This window comes from Curcuma longa, chromosome 13 (assembly GCF_044706935.1).
Source record: "Curcuma longa cultivar G26 ecotype Majalengka, Jawa Barat chromosome 13, ITB_CL_G26_1.1, whole genome shotgun sequence".
Classification (NCBI taxonomy): domain Eukaryota; kingdom Viridiplantae; phylum Streptophyta; class Magnoliopsida; order Zingiberales; family Zingiberaceae; genus Curcuma; species Curcuma longa.
In genome coordinates, this window is record NC_133873.1 from 6,788,042 (window position 1) to 6,808,814 (window position 20,773).

Here is a 20,773-nt window from a genome sequence, read left to right on the forward strand (position 1 = left end):
GTTAACAGTTCACAATCTATATTCATGAATATTAATAAATTGAACATATATAAATAACGAATTATTTAAATTTATTCATTTAATTGATCTGGTACATATTAAACGAATAAATTAAATAACAAATTTACTCAAAAACATTTGACTCATTTACATACAACTTTATTATTTTCATAGCTTATGTACACTTAAAAATTGATCTCCGAGATATTAGAAATTCAACTTTGTTTCCGCCGAAAGTGTGATCCATTGCCTACTTAATTACAATATCAAATTGGTGCGGCAGTTCAAAAGATTTCTATCAGGTTTGGAATAGAATCTAGTGACAGATATCAAAGTTTGGCAAAAAGAAGGTCCATTTCTGATAGATTCTGAAATTTTCAAAAGATTTTCTTCACACACTCTGTTTCTTGAAATAGAGTTTTATTATTTACTTATTTATTTTTATTATATTTTCTTAGCTTTTTTGTTCTTAAAAAAATGGATTGGTATCATGCCATGGCTTCCTGTGGTGGGGATTCGTACCCATAATTCCAGCACTAATAAGGGGAAAGGGAGCGCCGCATGCGCCACCAAGGATAAAATAATAGAGTAAAAATTAAAAAATAGTACTCCTAATTATGTGAATTCTCAAAAGATCATCCTTTTCACAAAAAGTTAACAACATGCTTAATTTTGTATATATATATAATTTAGGTATATAATTATTATGATTCAATTAATTTTAAAAATAATCGATCTAATAAAATTTTTTCCATCAACTATTAAAATAAATTAAGAAATACAAATGAATCTTTAAAAGATGGTCCAATATCATTAATTTTTCAAACTTCTTAAATGTAATATGTGAGCATAACGTTGCATGGCATGTATATTGACTCTAAATGATCTAAATATTTATGAATAAATTTGATATTTAATTTTATAAAATTTATTTATGTTTATTTAATTTATATAAAATTAATTAAATGAATAAATTTGAATAACTAATTTAATGAGCAAGTTTGAATATTTCAATGTTAATAATCATAAATAAAAATTATAAAATATTTATAAATAAAATTTATAAATCATATTTATTAATAAAGTTCTTATCAAACTTATAAATAAATATAAACTCTTAAAACAAAGAGACAAAATTACAATATCAAACTCACTAACTAACCAAATAAATTTTAAAATATAAAATTTTCAAACGATCAAACAATTTCGAATTCAAAACTTGATAACATCTAAATAAACTAAGCTCTAGACAAACTTAATATAATTCAATAATTTAATTTATTTTAAGCTCAACTTACCTTATCTATGTTAGCTTATCGAATAGTTCCCGGAACATATGAGTTATTATATATAGTATAAGTTGATTATACTGTAGGGCAATATTTATCATAACCAACTGTACTTTCTCGCACAGATGGTCGTGAGGCCGACCGTGTGGGGCCGCTAAGGTGGCGAATCCACCTTTTTTGCAGAAGAGTTGATTATTGTAAGGCAAACTTGTTGAATTAGGCAAGGGTTGTAGTCGCCAACAGCAGCGTTCTGATTTACCTTCTTACAAATGGTCATAGAGCCGATCATGTAGAACCATTGAGGTAATAAATTTTACCTTTTTGCTGAAGTTAGTTTGTCAAATAAATTTGAACAATATACAAAATCTCGACTTATTCACTACAATTGTGATAATCAAAGGACAAAGCTCGGCTCATCTTAAGACCGGACTTATTCACTGACTAGGATTATCATTTTTTTTTGTGATAATTAGGGTTTTTTTTACCCAAAATAATATCCTGATCCCTGTCCTGTTTCCCTTCAAATTAAATCCGTAAGGTAACGTAACGTTTCCTCGATCGCGAGCCATGGGAAGATCCTTGAACACTCTGCTCTCCATCTTCTTCTCCGGCGACCACCGGAGCGCCTACTGCTACCGCAACACCAGCAACGGCGGCGACAGCGCCCACTACTACTACACAGAAGGCACAAGGATGATCAACAGGAAGAAGACGAACGGAAAGTCTGTGTCTCTGCAGGTTCGTTTAATTTCCGCTCGATCGAGAAAATGAAACTTTTAGCCGATCGAATCAATCTGATATATTCGTGTTAATGATCGATATACAGACGGTGGAGCTGAAGGTGAGGATGTGCTGCACAGGGTGCGAGAGGGTGGTGAAACAGGCCCTCATGAAGCTTCGAGGGGTGGATTCGGTGGAGGTGGAGGTGGAGATGGAGAAGGTGACGGTGACGGGGTACGTGGAGCGGGGGAAGGTGCTGAAGCAGGTGAGGCGGAGCGGGAAGAAGGCGGAGTTCTGGCCCAACCCGGAGCCGCCGCTCTACTTCACGACGGCGAAGAACTACTTCGACGACGAGGACGCCTACAGGGACAGCTACAACTACCGGAAGCACGGATACAACGGCGACCGCCACGGACGGCCGCCGGAGGCCTACCGCGGCGACGACCGCGTCGGTAACCTGTTCAACGACGACGACGTCAACGCCTGCACCGTCATGTGATCGTGTTGTAGGTACGCAGGTGTACTGGGATGCATCATGCGTTGCTCCGCCATGATTGTGGCCTGCTGGGAGCTTCCATGTGTTGTCTCTAGCTCGGTCGGTCTCCTTCCTCTGCGACGAACGCATGCACGCTGTTCTCGATGCCACAGGCGTGCGTGCGTGCGTGCATGAACGTGTTTAATTATATTTGTGCTTGACGACTTAATTTACTTAATTATGACGGCTTTAATTTAATTTGGAGAAATCTCTTAAAAAAAAAAAAAAGTGGTAACCAATTCACCTATGCCCCGGGGGTTAATTTGGAGGAAATCTCGATCCATAGATCGATGGATTAGTGAAGAAATCGTGACCAACTGCAGTTGGTCTCGATTTACCTCCTCATTTAATGGCCGTGGAAAAGAAATCTTGTTAAAGTGATGGATTAGTGTTTGCCACCTTTTAATTATCTTGGCGAAGAAAAATAATCTGCTCTCCTCATCATGATCAACTGTAATTTCTCGATTTACCTTTTCACAGATGATCGTATAACCGATCGTGTGAGGCCGCTGGGGTAGATGAATTCTACCTTTTTACAGAAGCTAAGAGTGAAAGAAATTAACCATATAAAAATCTTGAGAGAGAACCCTAGCTAGAGTGAACAACTAAGTAGAGAGATAAGCGAAATCATACACGACTACAACAAGATCCGATCATGGATGGAATCAATAATTTCATATTGAAGGGCGAAATATATATATTTACGTTGAGGGAGACGATCGTGTAGTCACTCTCCATTTGCCTCATATTCCGCTCCTCGTTTTTATATTTCTACATCTCTTATTTTAAAAAAATTAATGGAGGTGTCGTCCGTCACTCCCACCTTAGCTCTGTCCTTGAATCTGACCATGGTTCAGAATTGTCGATTCGACAATTCAATGGTTCGAAATTGTTGATTCATTCCTGAAAGATTGACTCTTAATTTTAACCGTCTAACATGATTATAATTTACGATTCGAAACTATCGATTATGGTTTAGTTTACGATTCATCATATATGGTTCATGAAGCGGATAATGACCTTCCATAAATTATGAATGAATAAATCTAAATGACTGTTCCATAAATATAATTTTCTTAAGTTGATCATAAAAAAAATACTTTAAAAACATATATGTAATTATCGTATTGACAAGTTGGAACTAATAACTATTGATAATAAATATATAATCTAATGATTATATATAATCTTAATTATTTAATAACGACTGAATGTGTCGTTAGATGTATCACTGGTCATCTATTTAAATCATACAAGAAAAAAGATACAATTAATAACACGTAAAAATAAGACAAAATATAGTATTAAAAAAAATACTATTTTTACGATATGAATAATAATTAGGAATCATCTTCAGATTTTCTATTTAAAATTTATTGACTACGATGAGAGAGGGCATTGTTTCGATTTCATCAAAATTCAATCCTTATCTATTTTATTCGTCGTAATTAATTTTTCTGTAAAAAATAGAATCTGCCACCCTATCAGCTCTACACATTCGGTTCCACGACCATATATGAAGAGGTAAATCGAGAAATTACAGTTAGTCACGACGGAGAAGAATATTATTCGGCTTAGCTGAGATTTGAACTTTTGCTCTTTTTTGCAACTTTGTTTCATCATAACTAATTCAGTTATGCTGCGGAAATTTATCATAGCTAAACCTTAAACCAATTCTTTTCTTCTGCAAAAAAGGTAAAATCCGCCATCTTAACGACCCCACACGATCGGCCTCACGACCATTTGTGAGGAGGTAAATCGAGAAATTACAGTTCGTCACGACGCAGAAAGGTATTATCTGACTTCGTCATGAAACCCTAAATCAATTCAAACTATGCTTAGGAGTTATATTTTTTTTACTTAATTCTACTTTGATTAATAGTAATAATTAGGAAGGTAATCCAAACCGAGTTGGTTTTTGGGGACGCAACACTATTCCCCACGCCTACCATCTGGGTCCCACTGTTTGAGGACTTCTCGTAACGGGTATGGTTGGGTGTATCCTTATTAGGGTACCTGCTATCCTACTCATCCGACCACTAGATCACTCCCGTCGCCTCCAGGTCGAAACTATCTTTCGATATTCCCGTCGATTCTGCGCGATCGGCGGAGCACGGAATATGCCCGAGCCACCTCCCCGCTGCCTGAAGATCTGCGCTTTCCCGACGATCTTCGATTCGCTTTGCAGGTACAATGTCACTCCTCGATGCGCGTGGCCTGTGAACTCCTCTTGAAGTTCGGATTTCGATGTCTCGCAGTGCTATTCTTCATCGTTTCTGTCTCCGATTCGAGTTCGAATCTTGTGCGTTTGAGCGAGCAGATCGTTTGGCACCGATCCGTGTTCAACCGTCTTTTATGTGGATTTCGATTTCTTTTATCACTTGTTATAGTTTGGTTTTCGATCCGAAATCTACTTGTGTATCCGTAAGATTTATCCTCGGAGATCTGGTGGTTATTGGTTGAAACAGATTTAAGATACGTTGTCATAGGCCTCTGAATGCATTGGTGTATGCTCCGCTTATTCTACCAGCTATCAATTTTTATGATTATCACAGTGATTAGAGGAGGAGAAAGCTGATCTCAATCGCTTGGGTAGGGAAAGGACTTAATAAGCTGTTCTTGGACTTCTAGGAGCTGTAGTCCTGTTGAGAATCAATGCCGAATGATGAATGCGGTAAAGTGAAGCGAAGTGAGCACGAGGATTGTCCGGAAGCTTGTTTGAATTGGGTCACTAATCACAGTGAGAAGGACGCTTCTCCATCTCAAAATGGAGTGATACAAAAGAGAGGCGGGGTAGGTGCTGCTTTAGAAGGGAGACACATGGGTGGGGCTGTGCATCTTCCAACTGTTGGTATGGTCATCTCCCACCCAGAGGATGGTCCAGACCCTAATACGAGCATCTCAAAACTTGATGCCTTGGATGACTACGAGAGAATCAATGAGGTGGCTACTGCTACTGCTGCTGCTACATTCAACAAGGTTTCTTTGCCAAGGTCTGAAAGCTTCAGAGACCAGTGCAGGTAAATTGTAACATAGTGGTCTTTTATAGGTTGTTAAATAGTTTCGGTCTCTTGTTCATTTTTTTTTCTTAAAGGCCCATGAACTACAATATTTCAAATAATTGAGATATGAGCACAAGACAATACTTGAAAAAATTATCAACAGCCACAAGTCTAAAAGACTAAGGCAAAATTTCCAAGACTTGTACTGGTAAAAAACTTTTTAGTGTTTTTTTTTTTTTGCCCCCTTTCAGTTTCTTAAGTCAGTCGATATTCAGGGAAAGCATGCTATAAAAAAATAAAAAGGCCTTCTCTTTTAAGGAAATCTTTGATCATGTTTTTACCTTCCCTTCTCCATGTGAAGACTTGTTGATGTTGGAACAATTATTCTAAGAACTCGGGTGACTGTTAGCTAAATAAGTAAATATCACAGCATACGTGCATATAATTGCACATATATAACTCTTTTTTGTTTTTTGTTTTCCTCCAAAAAGGATAGAGTAAAGATATCTCTAGATGTGATGGCATTTCAAATTGAGTCAGCCAGTCGCTGAGTGCCTGAGCATCCAAAATGTTGAACTTTGTATGCCTATTTTCTGATGCTGGTATTTTGCTTGGTGTTGACATCCAACATCAACCATGAAGTATGGATTATTATCTGGTCTACTCACTAAGTTGTGACTTCCAGATAGTTTCTACATTTCAATACCCATAGCATTTTCAGTTCAAATCTGCTAGGTATTGACCTCAGATTATTTTGTGATTTCCATGCATTTATCCAAATTCTTTATCGTCTAATCTCATCTTATTTGGGCTGATTAACGATAATTCCTGTGATGCACTACTCAGACTGCTCCATAAATAATTGATTGGATCTCATAAGATGATTTATTTATTTTTCATCAAGTATTTATTTGGCACATGTTAATTGTTGTAGCTGTGTGATTCTTCTCTCACATCCTGTGCTTTTTTAGATGCTTTGAGTTTCATTTAGGATTTCTATCACCCTCATAGTGCTTACATGTGAGTTTGCGGTGTGTTTACTTGACAGAGTCTGTCAGCAGCATCAAACAGAAGAACCGCTGATTGATCTTGGATGTGGATGCAGAGGTGAACTGGCAAAAGTGCATCGCACTTGCATAGAAATTTGGTTCCGTACTAAAGGGTCCAACAAATGCGAGATATGCCAGTTTGTGTTCTGCAAATTGAAATCTTTTTAGTTTTAAACTTTGGCTAGAGTTTTGGTTTTCAACATGTGAGCTTTGCTGCAGGCAGGTGGCTTCAAATGTACCATTTCCTGAGTCCCATCCAAGTGTAAGTTTTCTATACAAATTTTGCACTTCTAGTGATATTTGGCAATCTTAGATATATTTGGATTCTGAAGTTACCATGATTTTTGTGTGAGATGTCTTTCTAGGGTTATTTTGTTTTCTAAAAAATCATGCTAAAAAAATTTAACTAAAAAAATGACATGCTAAGAAAATAGTTTCTGTAATTTCTGATATTTGGTTCAGTTAAATTAGTTTATTCACTCTAGGTCAATCGGCCATGACATCATAAATATTTGGCAACATGGTTATTAGAAATAATGATATAAATTAGTAAAATATATATGAACAAAAATAAATCACATTTAAGATTAAAAAGTAATAAAAAGGAGGAAAAGATTTTCTATGTTTTCCCAGGTTATCCATTTTTGGCACAAAAATATAAATAAATGTAAATGGATTTCATAAATGATTTAATTCAATTAATAACAAACATAGAGTGTAGAAACCTTAAAATTATAAAATTCATAAACGTACAATTTTTTTTTAATATTACAAAAAAGATTGAAATTTTAGATGACATGTTTGGTAGTGCTTGCTCTAGGTGGTGTTGTGCTTACCGGCAATGAAACCCCAAAAGTTATTTTTATGTTTCCTATGCACAATCTAGCCCAATAAAATAAGCTACTTTTCTCCAAAGTGTTTCGGTTGATAAATATTTATTTCTCAAAAAAAGTATTTAAATGAAACAAACTGAGTTTCTCAAAGTGTTGGGAAAAAAGAAGGGGGGGGGGGGGAATTAAATATATTCTTTCTACCCTCAATTTGCTAATTCGGTCCATCTTGAAAGTTGAATCAACTACTTAGGAGTTTAAACTTTTTTTTTTATTAATTCAGTCCATCTTGAAAGTTGAATCAACTACTTCAAGGAGTTTAAACATTTTTTTTTGTCATCCTCATTTTTTATATATTTTTATTCTTACTCATAAATAAATGTTAATATTTGTGCTATCAGCTATGGAATCTCTGTGTTAACCTATTTTTTTCTTGTTTTTGTAAACTTTTCATTGAACAGACAAATTACCGGGTTTGGAGAGTCAATTCAGTTCACGGGAGAGCACAACGAGAGAATGGAAGGGTATGCTAGTAGGCTTTACTTAGTGCTCCGATAACTTATTCATAGGTTTTCTCACTGCCACTCCACTACGTTCTTTGTCATTCTCTTTAATAATTCATGTTTTTGTTGCCAACAGGTGTGTTTGAATCCACTTTGGGTTGCATTTGCTCTTCTAATTGGAGGATTATTTTTGGATGTGCTAGTATCTGTTTCTCTTGGTATTTCTTCACTACCTGTGAATGTCATAACGGGTACAATCTCTATCCTCCCATGAACATCTTTATCCGTCTGGATCTGCATAGTGCCAATGGAACAATACCTTCTGCATATTTTGCATTATTTAAGTTTCTTTTGGAGAATTATCAAATGCATATACATGTAGGGGTTGAGAGCTCCAGCCATAAGAAGCTTCCCTTGCTTCTGTTCACTTTTTAAACACATTATCTCTACTAAAACATGGATGCCTCCCTGACCAATGCAAAATTATGCAATGATGGTGCGCGACTTGATTTGGTAGGAGGTGAGAGGTGTAATCTTGGCTTGCAAAACACCTCTGCCAATGTGGAGCGTGGGAAGGACTAGGGATGGATTCATGCCAAGCATAAATAGTATCTATGCTAACTTGCCAAAAAGTATTAGGGGTATTAGGTTGATATGGTTGTTTGTTCAGTGGGTTTTGTTCCTCGGTAATACTTATACGATTAGCCCATGTGTTGGTTATCTCAAATTCTAGAGGCAGTACAAATTAAAAGTTCCTACCCTAAATTCTACAAAGCCATACATGATTCTTTGCTAAAAGCTTAAGTTTGTGGGATGATAACCATCAAGTTATCATTTGAAAGGTTGTTGTATTATGCAAATAAGGTTTATCCCTACCCTTCCAAGTGTCAGAAATGTCAACACAAATTTTATTATATCATTTATTTATATATAAATAAATTTTATTCATATGTTTTATTATTGTTATTTAAATAATCAACTCTTTGATGTGTATATTTGTCATAGTTTCATATTATCTTATTGGAGCATTTATTGATCGTCTATGTAAATATTCGTATGATCTTAAATACTTGTCATTTAAATATCATCCTAAATTCTTGTGAAATAGCCTTAAAGACAATAGTGGTAGAACTGCATGCTCTAAGCTTCTTCCCTGATTGTTCTTTTTTGTTTTTTCAAGGATTCTCTTCAGATAGCCCTGCATCACTTACTCCCCTTTCTGTAGGTGTTCTTATTGTGCTTGGCCTTGCTGCTGCTTTGCGGCTGTCGATGGAATGCTGTACAGAATTGGGCGCGACGAGTGACCATGTTCATACCGATATCACTTCGAACCCTCTCTATCATCCAGGAGTCTAATTATATTTGTGGTCAATTGCAGTTTTTCGATTTACTTCTTTACAGATAATCGTGAGGCCGATCGTATGAGACCGCTGAGGTGACAGATTCTACCTTTTGTTGAAGAAGAAGTCTGATTATGTTTGTATATACCACAATACAGTATAAATTTTGATATCTTTGGTTTATTTTCAAGTCGATTTTATCTAGTAAGATAAAACTTGATTGTTATTTTGTTTATTTCTACACTTACAAAACAAAACGCCGTAGCTATCAATTGGGGGGAGTGTCTTGATTATGTAGCATATCTGTTCAACAAACCAATTTAAAGTTTTATCTATGTCAAGCTATTTGGGCCCTAGTGAGTTATAAAATCATCCTAAACTATTTCAGCCCTAGTGTTCAACAAACCAATTATGATGTTCAAATTTGTTTAATAAAATAATTAGTTTAAAATAAATTAATCGGTTAAAATAGTTATTTAAGCTTGATTTGTTTTTTTGATGAGTTTAAATTTGATTCGGGCTTAATTTAATTTGATTTGTTTAGTGTTATTGAATTTTTAATTTGATTATTTAAAATTATATTTTTAAATTTATTTAATTGAGTAATGAGTTTAATATTTAAATATTATTTATTTTTATTTTAAAATTTTTATTTATTTATAAATTTGATAATATTTTTTATGATGAATATAATTTAAAATTTTTATTCATATTATTTTTCAATATTATTTCGTTCTTAGTTCTTGAACTTTATTTATAAATATTAAAGTTTATATATATATATATTAAATAAATATAAAGAAGTTAATAGTAAATTTATTCATATCCACATTAATGTTAACACGTAGGTGTTATAATATTTAAATGATGTTATAATTAATATAGATGAGTGTTATAATACTTACACACGTTCAATTCAAAACAGAGTTAATAAATAAAATTTTAAAAAATATTCTTTCAAACACCGTTAATATATTTATTTATTTAATATAAAATAAGAATAAAGATGAATAAGTGGATAGTAAAATTGTGTGTGAGTGTGTTAATAAAAAAAAGATTAATATAATAAATATGTGACAAGTGAGTCATATATTTTTTTAAGAGGTGATATTATTAATGTTCAAATCAATATGGATGCCATAATTATCTTTTGGTCTCGTATAAAAAAATTAATAACCTTAATTATCATTTAATACCATATGGAAACAAGTTAATAATTTGACTAGTACTTAGTTGAAGAATATTTACATACGCTTTAAAAGTTATAAAAATGTCTATTTATTATAAACATTTATTCTTTATCGATTATATTAGGTCTACTAAGGAAAAAAAGAATATTTATTTCTACATAATTTTTAATAAAAATTATGCAATTATATTATAAAAAATGACAAAAATCATTTGTCAAATGAACATCACTTTTTCAAAAAAAAAAGTCACATGAGCGTCTCATTTAGAGTGAATAGTCCGAAATACCTTTAATATAAATTTAGTTCAAAAATTATATTTTTGAACCAAGTTTATTATTTAGGGTTTGAACCATAACTAATTGTTATATTTCATAGAAGTTTACCAACAGTTATACATTGTAGTAGCTACCTACTAACTTCTACACAGTAGATCGGATAATGTTCATTTGAAATGTAATGGGTGTCGTGGAGTCACATTCGTTTGTTTTGCTCATTGAAATTTTATTTTAATTATATTATCACTCTCTAATAAACAAAATCAATATGAGATAATGACATTGTTGTAAAAACTAGCAACCAATTACTACATGTTATACCTGCTAGTTTCTACACTGTTGATCATGATTAAATAATATTCATTTAAAATATAATAAGTCTCATGGAATCCTCTTTATTTGTTTTACTCATTAAAAGATTATTTTAATCAGATTATCACTTTTCAATAAATAAAATCAATATAAAATCATGATACTATTGTAGAAGCTAGTAATGAGCTGCTACAAATTGTAGCAGCTACTTGCTAGCTTCTATATGATCGATCATGATTAGATAATTCCATTTAAAATATAATGGGTGTTATAGAATCCTCTTCGTTTATTTTGCTCATTGAAATATTATTTTAATCAGGTTATCACTCTCCAATAAGCAAAATTAATATAAGATAATGACACTATTATAGAAACTAACAATAACTGTTACACATTGTAGGAGCTATCTACTAGTTTCTATATGATTATTCATAATTAAAAGATGTTCATTTAAAATGTAATGAATGTTATGGAGTCTTCTTTATTTTTATTTTTCATTAAAATATTTTAATCATATTGTCACTCTCATAGAAGCATAATCAAAATGAGATAATGATCCTGTTGTATAAGTTAGCAACCAGTTGTTACATGTTATAGCAGTTGGTTACTAGCTTCTACGTGGTCGATTGTGATAAAAAGATATTTATTTAAAATGTAGTAAGTGTCATGCAGTTTCCTTATTTTATTTTGCTTATTGAAATATTATTTTAACAATGCTATCACTTTCAAAGAAGCAAAATTAAATTTTGATAATCACACTTTGTAGAAGTTACAAATTACAATAAGTTACCACATATTGTAGCAGTTGGTTGCTAACTTCTACACGGTCAATCATGATCAAAAGATATTTATTTGAAATATAATGGGTGTCATGGAATCCTCTGCATTTGACTCATCTAAAACACACTAATAACAAAATAAAAACATACTAAATTGAACTCTTCGGAGATTATAACAAGAAAACAAGATTTTTTTTTTTAAAAAAAACCTACGAATAAAAAAAGAAAAGAAACCTCTACATTGAGAGCAAGGGCGGAGCCACCTTGAAAGGTACCCGAGCTATAGCCCGGAGGCCCAATACCATTAAAGAAGAGTTTTTTTTTGAATTTATGGGTAAAAGAAAGGAAAATTTGAAAAAATAAAGAATATAGCCCGGGTAGTTTGGAATCAGCCCGGGTAAATTACCCGGGCTGGCTCCGCCATTGATTGAGAGGAAAAATTAAACCCTAAACTAAAGAAAAAAAATAAGAGACGAAGTTTTTAAGGTGAAGCTCCAAGAGATTCTTGAAGCTTAAACCCTAAATACTAAAGTCAAGTCAGTTAAAAAAACATAGAAATTTTAAAACCAAACCTATATTAAAGGTATTCCGAGCACTTCATTTTAAATGGGATGATCATGTGACATTTTTTTTTTAAAAAAAATGTTGCTTACTAACGTTTTGGCAAATAATGAACGCCTTTTGATTTTTATCTAAAATTAAAAATTGAAATATCAACCGCTATTTGTAATTAGTGAGAAACTTTTTTATTAAATACTAAAACTTAAATATTTAATTTTTGTTCTTTTTCAAGATGACCGACATGAGTTAATAATTTCCTCCGAATCTAATAAAGGATTCAATATCCGACTTGAATGTAGGATATGAATGAATTTTTTAGAGCTGATTAAATAATCAGGTATAAGAATTTTTAGATTCAAATATGAAAATGGGTCTAATAGAATCCTACTTATACCCAATTCGAATATATCAACTTAAATTATATATATTATATAATTATAAATAATAATAGGTAATTATAAGTAATAATAGGATATTTAAGATAGATTATGGATACCTGATGGTGAGATAAAAATTAAATATCTTCTTACAAAAGTGAAATATGTCACTCTAACACGATTCTATACAATTGGTCTTTTTTTTTTTACAAAAAAAATTGGAATCCGTCACTTCAATGACCCCACACGGTCGGCCCTACGACCATCTATGAAGAGGTAAATCGAGAAACTACAGTTGGTCACGACGGAGAAAGATATTGTTCGATTTTATTGTGATTTGAACCCTTGTCCTCTTCTGTAAGTCTATTCCATCGTAATCAATTCAATTATGTCCCAAAAACTATACGATCTATCCCACAATTATATATGAAAAGATAAATATCGCATCCTCATATACGATCTAAATAGGATCCATTGCCGTCCCTGGGGCCATGGTGCCGCGATAGTAGGGATGGCAACGGGTTCGGGGGTTGGCGGGGAAGCCTTCTCCATCCCCATCCCCGAAACCCAAACCCATATACCATCCCCGTCCCCATCCCCGTCGGGTATCATAATTTAAATACCATCCCCGTCCCCGTCGGGTTTCGGGTATCCACCGGGTTTCGGGGATCCCCACGGGTTTCGGGGGTGGTTTTCTCCCGTGGGTATTTCCATGGGTATCCCCATACCCATCCCCATCCCCGTCATGACATATTTAAAAAGTATTTTTTAAAATTTATTACCTTTTTATTAATTAAAAAAGGAAGTATTATTTGTTTTAAAAATAATGAAACTATAGTATTAAAACAAGTAATTATCAATATGACTTATTTTTTTCATTTGATAAGGATGTAATCAAATTAATGAATCTCAATGAATGAAATTATCAAAGTCGGGTTCGGGGATGGGGATGGGGAATATTTGGAATACCATCCCCGACCCATCCCCGTTTTCTGAGATTCGGGGATTCCCCATCCCCATCCCCGCTTTCTCGGATTCGGGGATTCCCCGGTCAAAATGGGTTCGGGGAACGGATTCCCCATCGGGTCCGGGTCTAATTGCCATCCCTACGCGATAGGATATCCGGGTTGTCACCCAAGCATCCGTGGTTCGATCCCCAGCTACGGCGTACCCCAGTTACGGTGTATTTGTAAGAATTTTTCTCCAAATGAGGATTGTAAGGCCGATAGAAAACTTCCGTAAATGGGGATCGTAAGGCCGGTAGAAAACTTTCATGGGATCAGATCACCCTCGGGGATTGAGTCAATACGACTGACTGTGATTATCATTTTTTTAAAAATAAGATCCATTGCCTTGCTAGCCAATCTCCCTCACTAAAATAGAAATTTTCATAATCCCGCTTCTTTGGACCACAAATCTGGCGGCTCCCACCTTGAAATCCAGCGGCGGATACCCACCCAAGACCACAGATATGGCGGCTCGACCCCCCGATGACCGGCTGCCTCCCGTCATCCATGGCAAGGTTGCGGCGGCAACCGGGACAAGCGGTCGCTTTCCAACGTTGCTTGTCCTCCTCCTGTCCGCCCATGGCTTCCTCTCCTTCCTCCTAATTCTGATCATCCCCCCTTTCAAATCCCCGCTTCCTCCTCCCCTCTCCCTCCTCACCACCCCAACGGCGACGGCGCGCCACTCACGACTTCCATAGGATGATCTCCGAGCTGTCTGTCTCCTGCACCACCTTCAACATCCTCGCACCCATCTACAAGCGCCTTAGCGAGAAGGTACCCGAATCCAGTCGGTTCGGCTTCGTTTTCCGTCCTTGTTCCTTCGGTTTAGGTTTCCGGCGTTGTTGCTGTTTTCCCTTTAGGATCAGAGTTGCCGGGAGAGCCAGCACAGGGGCTACTGGCTGAGCCGGAACGAGCGCATCATCGACCGCCTCCTGGGAGATCGGTCCTCCATCATATGCCTTCAGGTGGGGTAAAATCGATGCTACTGTTCCTCCCGGTTGTGTTGAGGGTTCAAAGATTGCAGCTTGGGCGATTGGTTGATTGAGATTTTGCAGGAGGTATGGCTGGGGAACGAGGAGCTGGTGGATATGTACGAAAAGAGGCTTGGAGATGCTGGGTATATCAGCTTCAAGCTTCCTCGGACAAACAACCGCGGCGACGGTGCTTTTGAGTTCTTGCCCCTTGTTAGAATTTGGTTTGGTTTATGAATTGCTAACATCATTATTATTTGATGGTGATATTACATATTTTCTGATATCAATATACTGACCATGGACATCGAGCATCTTTTATGGTAGTTGCATTAGTATTTGTTGTAGGTAGCCTTTTATTGTTAAAAGGGCAGCCTGAAAGCTCCTCCAATACGGGATTTTAAGGAAGGGTCTATTGTACGTAGTCTTACCTTGCTTTGCAAGAGGTTATTTCTGCAATTTGAACTCGACTTCTAAGTCACACGTCAGCAACTTTACCGTTGCGCCAAAGCTTCCCTTCAAAGAGAGCCCGCGTTTGTTGCTTCTTGCTTTTGAAATGTATGCCCCTTTTCAGCTAAAGGTAAACATAGAGATAAATGGAGGGATAGGATACATGTGGTTGACCCTAAATAGTTGGGATAACTATGGATCGATGATGTTGATTGTGATGATGATAATGATACTGTATTTTATTTTTTCTTTAGAGCTGCAAGAGTTCATTTTAGTAGGTCCTTGTCTTCTTTATGGGAAAATAAGTCTTTAAAAGAAATCTTTGGGTTGCTAATTGTCTTACTATGGAGTGTAAGGTAGTTTTTCAGAGAAGTTTAATTTAATTTGATTTGTTCCTAATTTGTTTAGGTTGGGGTTTTTAAAGGGGTCCAATTGTGTTTAAATATCTTTGCCGTAATAAGATTTTCTCTCGATTAATTTGTTCTCTATTCGACTCTTTATTTCTTTGTTTGAGATTGCATATCTTTGGTGCTACGCCAGAACATTCAAGGGAATTTTATGAAACTTTGTAATTCAGTGGCGGTTCAAGTGTAGTTGTACCTTATTATGGCGGATCTGCATTAGGTCCAAGACATTGTCATAGAATTATTGAGATTCTAGAGTGAAGTGTAAGCATATAGTTTTGTTCCCTTATTATCTTTATCACTAAATATTTAACCGCAAGAATGACTCAGTTTCTAGTGAATGGATGTCTCTCTGCAAATAAAACTTAAACGGCATCGTTGTTCGAAGTTCAAAGGTTGAAATTTGATTTGCTAATAACAGCCTTTTGTCTTGAAGTATGTTGACCTTTTGTGCACTGAATCCCTACATAAATGCCATATTATTTGGCAGAAGTCTCTGCCATTAGATTCCCTTTTTTTTTGCTAAGATCATCTTGATAAGTTCTTAGCCGAAGTTGCTCAAATCATATTTAAAAATCCAATGTATTTTGTGAAATCAGACACTTCATACTCAAAGATGGAAACATCCTGAACTAGGTATATGATTAGAACCTAATGATTCAGTGGCCGCTAGTTGAAATTGGAATGTTTCATCTGTTTTCATTAGGCAACTTGATACTGGATCGCTAGTTGAACTAAATTCATATGCTCGTATTACAGGGCTCCTCACTGCTGTTCGGAGAGATTGTTTTAGGATTATAGACTATCATGAGATGCTCTTTAATGATCTGGGTGACCGTGTTGCGCAGCTACTACATGTTGAATCAGTTGTTCCTTTATGGCAAGGGCGTAGTAGCAGCATAAATGTACAAATCATTATCGTAAATACACATTTGCTATTTCCACACGATGCTAGTCTCTGTATAGTCCGCTTGCAACAGGTACTATATTATTGTCTCTGATCTATTTCATGTTTTCAGTCCAAAGGAACCCTGATAGGGACCGTATTATGTTGTTATAATTGTTAGGTATACAAGATACTTCAGTCCATCGAGACATATCAGAAGGAGAACAATCTTAGTCCTATTCCTATTGTTCTTTGTGGGTCAGTATTTCATTGCCTTTTAAAAGTTTGAGTTGAATCAGATTTTCCGTAATCTATCATCTGTTACAGAGATTGGAATGGAAGCAAACGAGGTCAAGTATACAAGTTTCTCAGGTCACAAGGTTTTGTGTCATCATACGATGCAGCTCACCGTTATACTGACAGCGATGCTGATTGTCACAGGGTAATCTTCTATATAATTTCAGGTGATATGCAGGACCTATACTTCTAAACTTACTTTCCTCTTTGTGTTTCCAATTTGTAGTGGGTGAGCCACCGTAACCATCATGGGAACATTTGCGGTGTTGATTTCATATGGCTTTTAAATCCGAACAAGTCTAGGAAACCCCTTCGAAGTAGCTGGAAAGAAGCAGTCTTTGCCATTATTAAGGTAAATAATCTTTCTCAAACTCTGAGGTATATCTTTTTCATTTATAAATACATAGTCCCATTTTGATCGACTAAAACATACTAAAGTTGGCGGTTTGCTTTGCGTGGTGATTTTAAATCTTAACTAACAAAATGAAAATAGACCTATCCATCTCTATATGAAAGGATGTGCAAATGATGTTGCTATTAGCGAACACGACTGTGGGGTTGGTGTCGGAGGCTTTCTAGATAATGAATCCTAAAGCAAATTCTAGCAAACCGTAGGAATCAAGAAAGATTCATGCATAGGATGTAGTAGCATCGAAATTTATAGTAAAAATTTAATAAACGAAATAAAGACGATGAACTTGAATACAGTGGATTTGTCATCGTCTCAGTGACCTCCACGAAATTTGATGATCCTAAAAAGAAGAAGAAGAACAGTAGGTGGATCTTCCGTAGGGATTAAAGTAACAACGTCATACTCTCCTCACCAATGAGAAGCGGGAAGGTCTCAAGTTATCCTATCTTACGGAGACCACACCTTATATATAGTAGTAGGCCCAATTCTGTTATCAAGCCATTAATAATAATAGGATATGGGTTAACGAGTTCTACACATATAAATCCACATTCAATAATACAAACTCGCAATTAAGTCACTTAATAGGTTTGTTCATAATAGCATAAAACCGTGTGTTACAAAATAACATGTTAGCCCACTGAATAGCGAGATAAAATCACAGTTGGGGCTTTGGGATGAGTTTTAATAAACGAAATAAAGATGATGAACCTGAATGCAGTGGATTTGTCATCGTCTTAGCGACCTCCATGAAATTTGATGATCCTGAGAAGAACAGTAGGTGGATCTTCCGTAGGGATTAAAGTAACGACGTTGTAGTCTGCCAAAGGCAAGATAAGAAGCGGAGAGGTCTCAAGTTATCAAGTTATATATCCTCCGGAGACCACGCCTTATATATAGTAGTAGGTCCAATTCTGTTATCAAGCCATTAATAATAACAGAATACGGGTTAACGAGTTCTACACATAAATCCATATTCAATAATACAAACTTGCATAAAACCGTGTGTTACAAAACAACATGTTAGCCCACCGAATAGCGAGATAAAATCACAGTTGGGGCTTTGGGATGAGTTTTAATTGTACATTTAGAGTTTGTTGGATTTTGAGCAGTGATTTAATTTTGGCATCCTAAGAGTTTTAAAATCTTTCGCTGTTCTTTTCTATTTTCCGCAGGTATCCTAACTAAACCAACTGTGGTGCTTGTGGAATGTATGGGCCTTATTTTCCAGGTTATGTGCAGAGAAAGTTCTTCGCAAAGGGATTTCGCTAACTAATTTCAGTTTGTTGTTTCAGTATCTTTTGCAAGCGGCTTCTCTTTCTGAAGAAAATGCCTTTGCATTCCTTAAAGCCGACAGTCCTGGTGACTACATTACCTATCCTGGGTTCTGTCAGGCGCTCCACCAGGTACTAATGTTCGATAAAGATCAGGCTGCCCTTTTTAACAGTATTAAAGTGCATGATCTCGTGCCTTGAATTGATGCAGTTAGGTCTAACCGGTCATCGCGATGGCCTTATTGCTGAAGATGCAAAAGACTTGTGGACTGAAGCTGACATTGATGGAAATGGCACGGTGGATCATGAAGAATTCCAGGTAAATTTCAAATCTGTGATGTTCCTTATCACAACTCAGTAATTCTCCTTGAATATGTTCTTGGTGGCCTTCTCGTTTCTGAATATGTTTTTCGAAACTGCTCGGCTTTGTAAATTTAGTCGACTGAGTTAAAACATCATTGTTCAGCAGCGAATTTGGTGTCCAAGATGGTCAGAGCATCCTCAAGAAAGCATAGAGCAGGGAACCGAGTGGGGATCAAGCACCGCGAAGCCGGTTGCATTAGGTTTCAGTGTTAAAGATGCGGTTCTTTTTCCGCCGGAAGTAGAGAAGGGGATGTGGCCGGAGAATTACTCTCTTTCGGACCATGCACCGTTAACCGTGGTGTTTTCTCCTGTGAAGTTGTCATTTTCTCCACAAAGTTGCTGAACTTCTGATGAATTTGCAGAAGCAGTTCTTGAAAATGCAGATGAAGCTGAAGGAAATTTTGCTTCTTTAGTGATCTTTTCTGTTGTTGATCTTGTTTTTGCTCAAATCATTTTTTTTGTGTGTGAAAATATCAATGAAAAGGTCAAAAATTCAGTTGTCAATTTTTTTTAATCATATCTTTTACTTGTATAAATATACATATTCATAAAATGATAAATCTCAATCAGTCTCATGGAACTCAATCTCTAGGGGTCCACCGACCACCAGGGTAAATCGGGAAGGGATGGTCCCACGGAAGTTTCACACTGACCATCAGGGTAAATCGGGAAGCACGTATACGGCGAGCCAATCCAGATGCCTAGTATCCTTTGATTGCGTTCCCCATTTGAAAGAAAATTTTTGTAAATACGCCGTAACTGAAGATCGAACCGTGAATTTCTGGGTCACAATCCGGTTGTACATATTCATGTACATTGTGATGAAGGTGAATATATTTTCCATGATAAAAGAAATGTACATATTTAAAAAATGAGAAAAAATTGGAATAGTAGGAATTGGTAAAAAAGGCTCATGAGAATATTCTAATTAGAAGAAGTCACACATTTTTTTATTGGTGTGAAATCAATACTGAAAGAAATTTTTTAAAAAGTATTATATTATAAAATAATACCAAGAATTCATGAAAAGAAAAATTCAGTTGGTAGAATTTATACGGACTAAAATTAAAAAAAATGTAAATTGTTTTTAAAAATTTAAAAAAAATAAAAATGAGCGAAGAGGTCCACCATGCAAAATGATTGGATGCAATATTGTTTTAGTGGAACAATAACGAAAATGAAAAAGTGCCACGTATTTTCTACGTCGAAAAGGTTTAGTAAAGGATCCTCAAATTATTCATAGAAATCATTGAAGAATTATAAAAATTAAATTATATGTTCATATTAATTATTTGTTAACAAAAAATAAATATCAATTAAATTAAAATAGAATTCCTAAGCCACAAATATGAATTGAATCCAAAGTTTCGGCCACTTTTTGGTCATAATAATAAATAAAAAATAAATAATGCATTCGTGGCCTTTCAATGGTCTACGTCTACGGACCATCCTTTTCCTACCCATAATAACAACAACAATAAATAAATAATAAATCCATCAATAATAATAAGAATTAATAATTAATAATTAATAATATGCCACCACTAACCAACTGGATATTCCATGGATCATAATAAATAATAAACTCATGTTTAAATTACCCTTATACGTTACGACGCAATATTAAGAGGATTAAAGGTTATTTTTTTTAAGTCAGGCAAATCTTACTGCATCATGATCAATTGTAGTTTCTCGATTTACCTCCATTAAACAGATTAATCGTGGGAATACCGTGTAATTAAAAAATCTCGATTTACCTCCTCAAATCCTGACGAAGTCAGGCAATACCCTCCTGTGTCATGACCAATTGTAGTTTCTTGATTTACCTCTTCATAGATGGTCGTGTGGCTGATCGTGTGAGGATGCTAAGGTGATGATTCTACTTTTTTACAGAAAAGATTACCCCGCTACGATAAAAAATGAGATAATTTCTTTCTTACCCTCAGA

General features: G+C 35.2%; 3 protein-coding genes across 6 annotated transcripts; all 3 read left to right on the forward strand.

Annotated features, from left to right (window-relative positions):
• Window positions 1-1,856: 1,856 nt before the first annotated feature.
• LOC141844586 (heavy metal-associated isoprenylated plant protein 44-like) lies at window positions 1,857-2,508 on the forward strand. The gene is made up of 2 exons (XM_074732631.1): window positions 1,857-2,027; window positions 2,116-2,508. Exons 1-2 carry the CDS (start codon window positions 1,857-1,859, stop codon window positions 2,506-2,508), a joined length of 564 nt encoding a protein of 187 aa, XP_074588732.1.
• Window positions 2,509-4,604: 2,096 nt separating this feature from the next.
• On the forward strand, window positions 4,605-9,451 carry LOC141844391 (uncharacterized). Of its 3 annotated transcripts, none has more exons than XM_074732450.1 (7): window positions 4,605-4,732; window positions 5,176-5,564; window positions 6,595-6,732; window positions 6,815-6,857; window positions 7,887-7,949; window positions 8,065-8,179; window positions 9,154-9,451. In XM_074732450.1, exons 2-7 carry the CDS (start codon window positions 5,200-5,202, stop codon window positions 9,282-9,284), a joined length of 855 nt encoding a protein of 284 aa, XP_074588551.1. In that variant the 5' UTR covers window positions 4,605-4,732; window positions 5,176-5,199; the 3' UTR covers window positions 9,285-9,451. The 3 variants fall into 3 exon arrangements, with proteins under 3 accessions (XP_074588551.1, XP_074588549.1, XP_074588550.1); XM_074732448.1 differs by having other exon boundaries at window positions 4,615-4,732; window positions 5,100-5,564; XM_074732449.1 differs by having other exon boundaries at window positions 4,615-4,732; window positions 5,141-5,564.
• A 4,868-nt stretch (window positions 9,452-14,319) lies between these two features.
• On the forward strand, window positions 14,320-19,361 carry LOC141844127 (putative calcium-binding protein At1g02270). Of its 2 annotated transcripts, XM_074732133.1 has the most exons (10): window positions 14,320-14,543; window positions 14,630-14,734; window positions 14,825-14,930; window positions 16,354-16,574; window positions 16,662-16,738; window positions 16,808-16,922; window positions 17,004-17,129; window positions 18,485-18,595; window positions 18,675-18,782; window positions 18,930-19,361. In XM_074732133.1, exons 1-10 carry the CDS (start codon window positions 14,469-14,471, stop codon window positions 19,167-19,169), a joined length of 1,284 nt encoding a protein of 427 aa, XP_074588234.1. In that variant the 5' UTR covers window positions 14,320-14,468; the 3' UTR covers window positions 19,170-19,361. The 2 variants fall into 2 exon arrangements, with proteins under 2 accessions (XP_074588234.1, XP_074588235.1); XM_074732134.1 differs by lacking the exon at window positions 18,930-19,361 and having other exon boundaries at window positions 18,679-18,764.
• The last annotated feature ends 1,412 nt before the right edge of the window (window positions 19,362-20,773 follow it).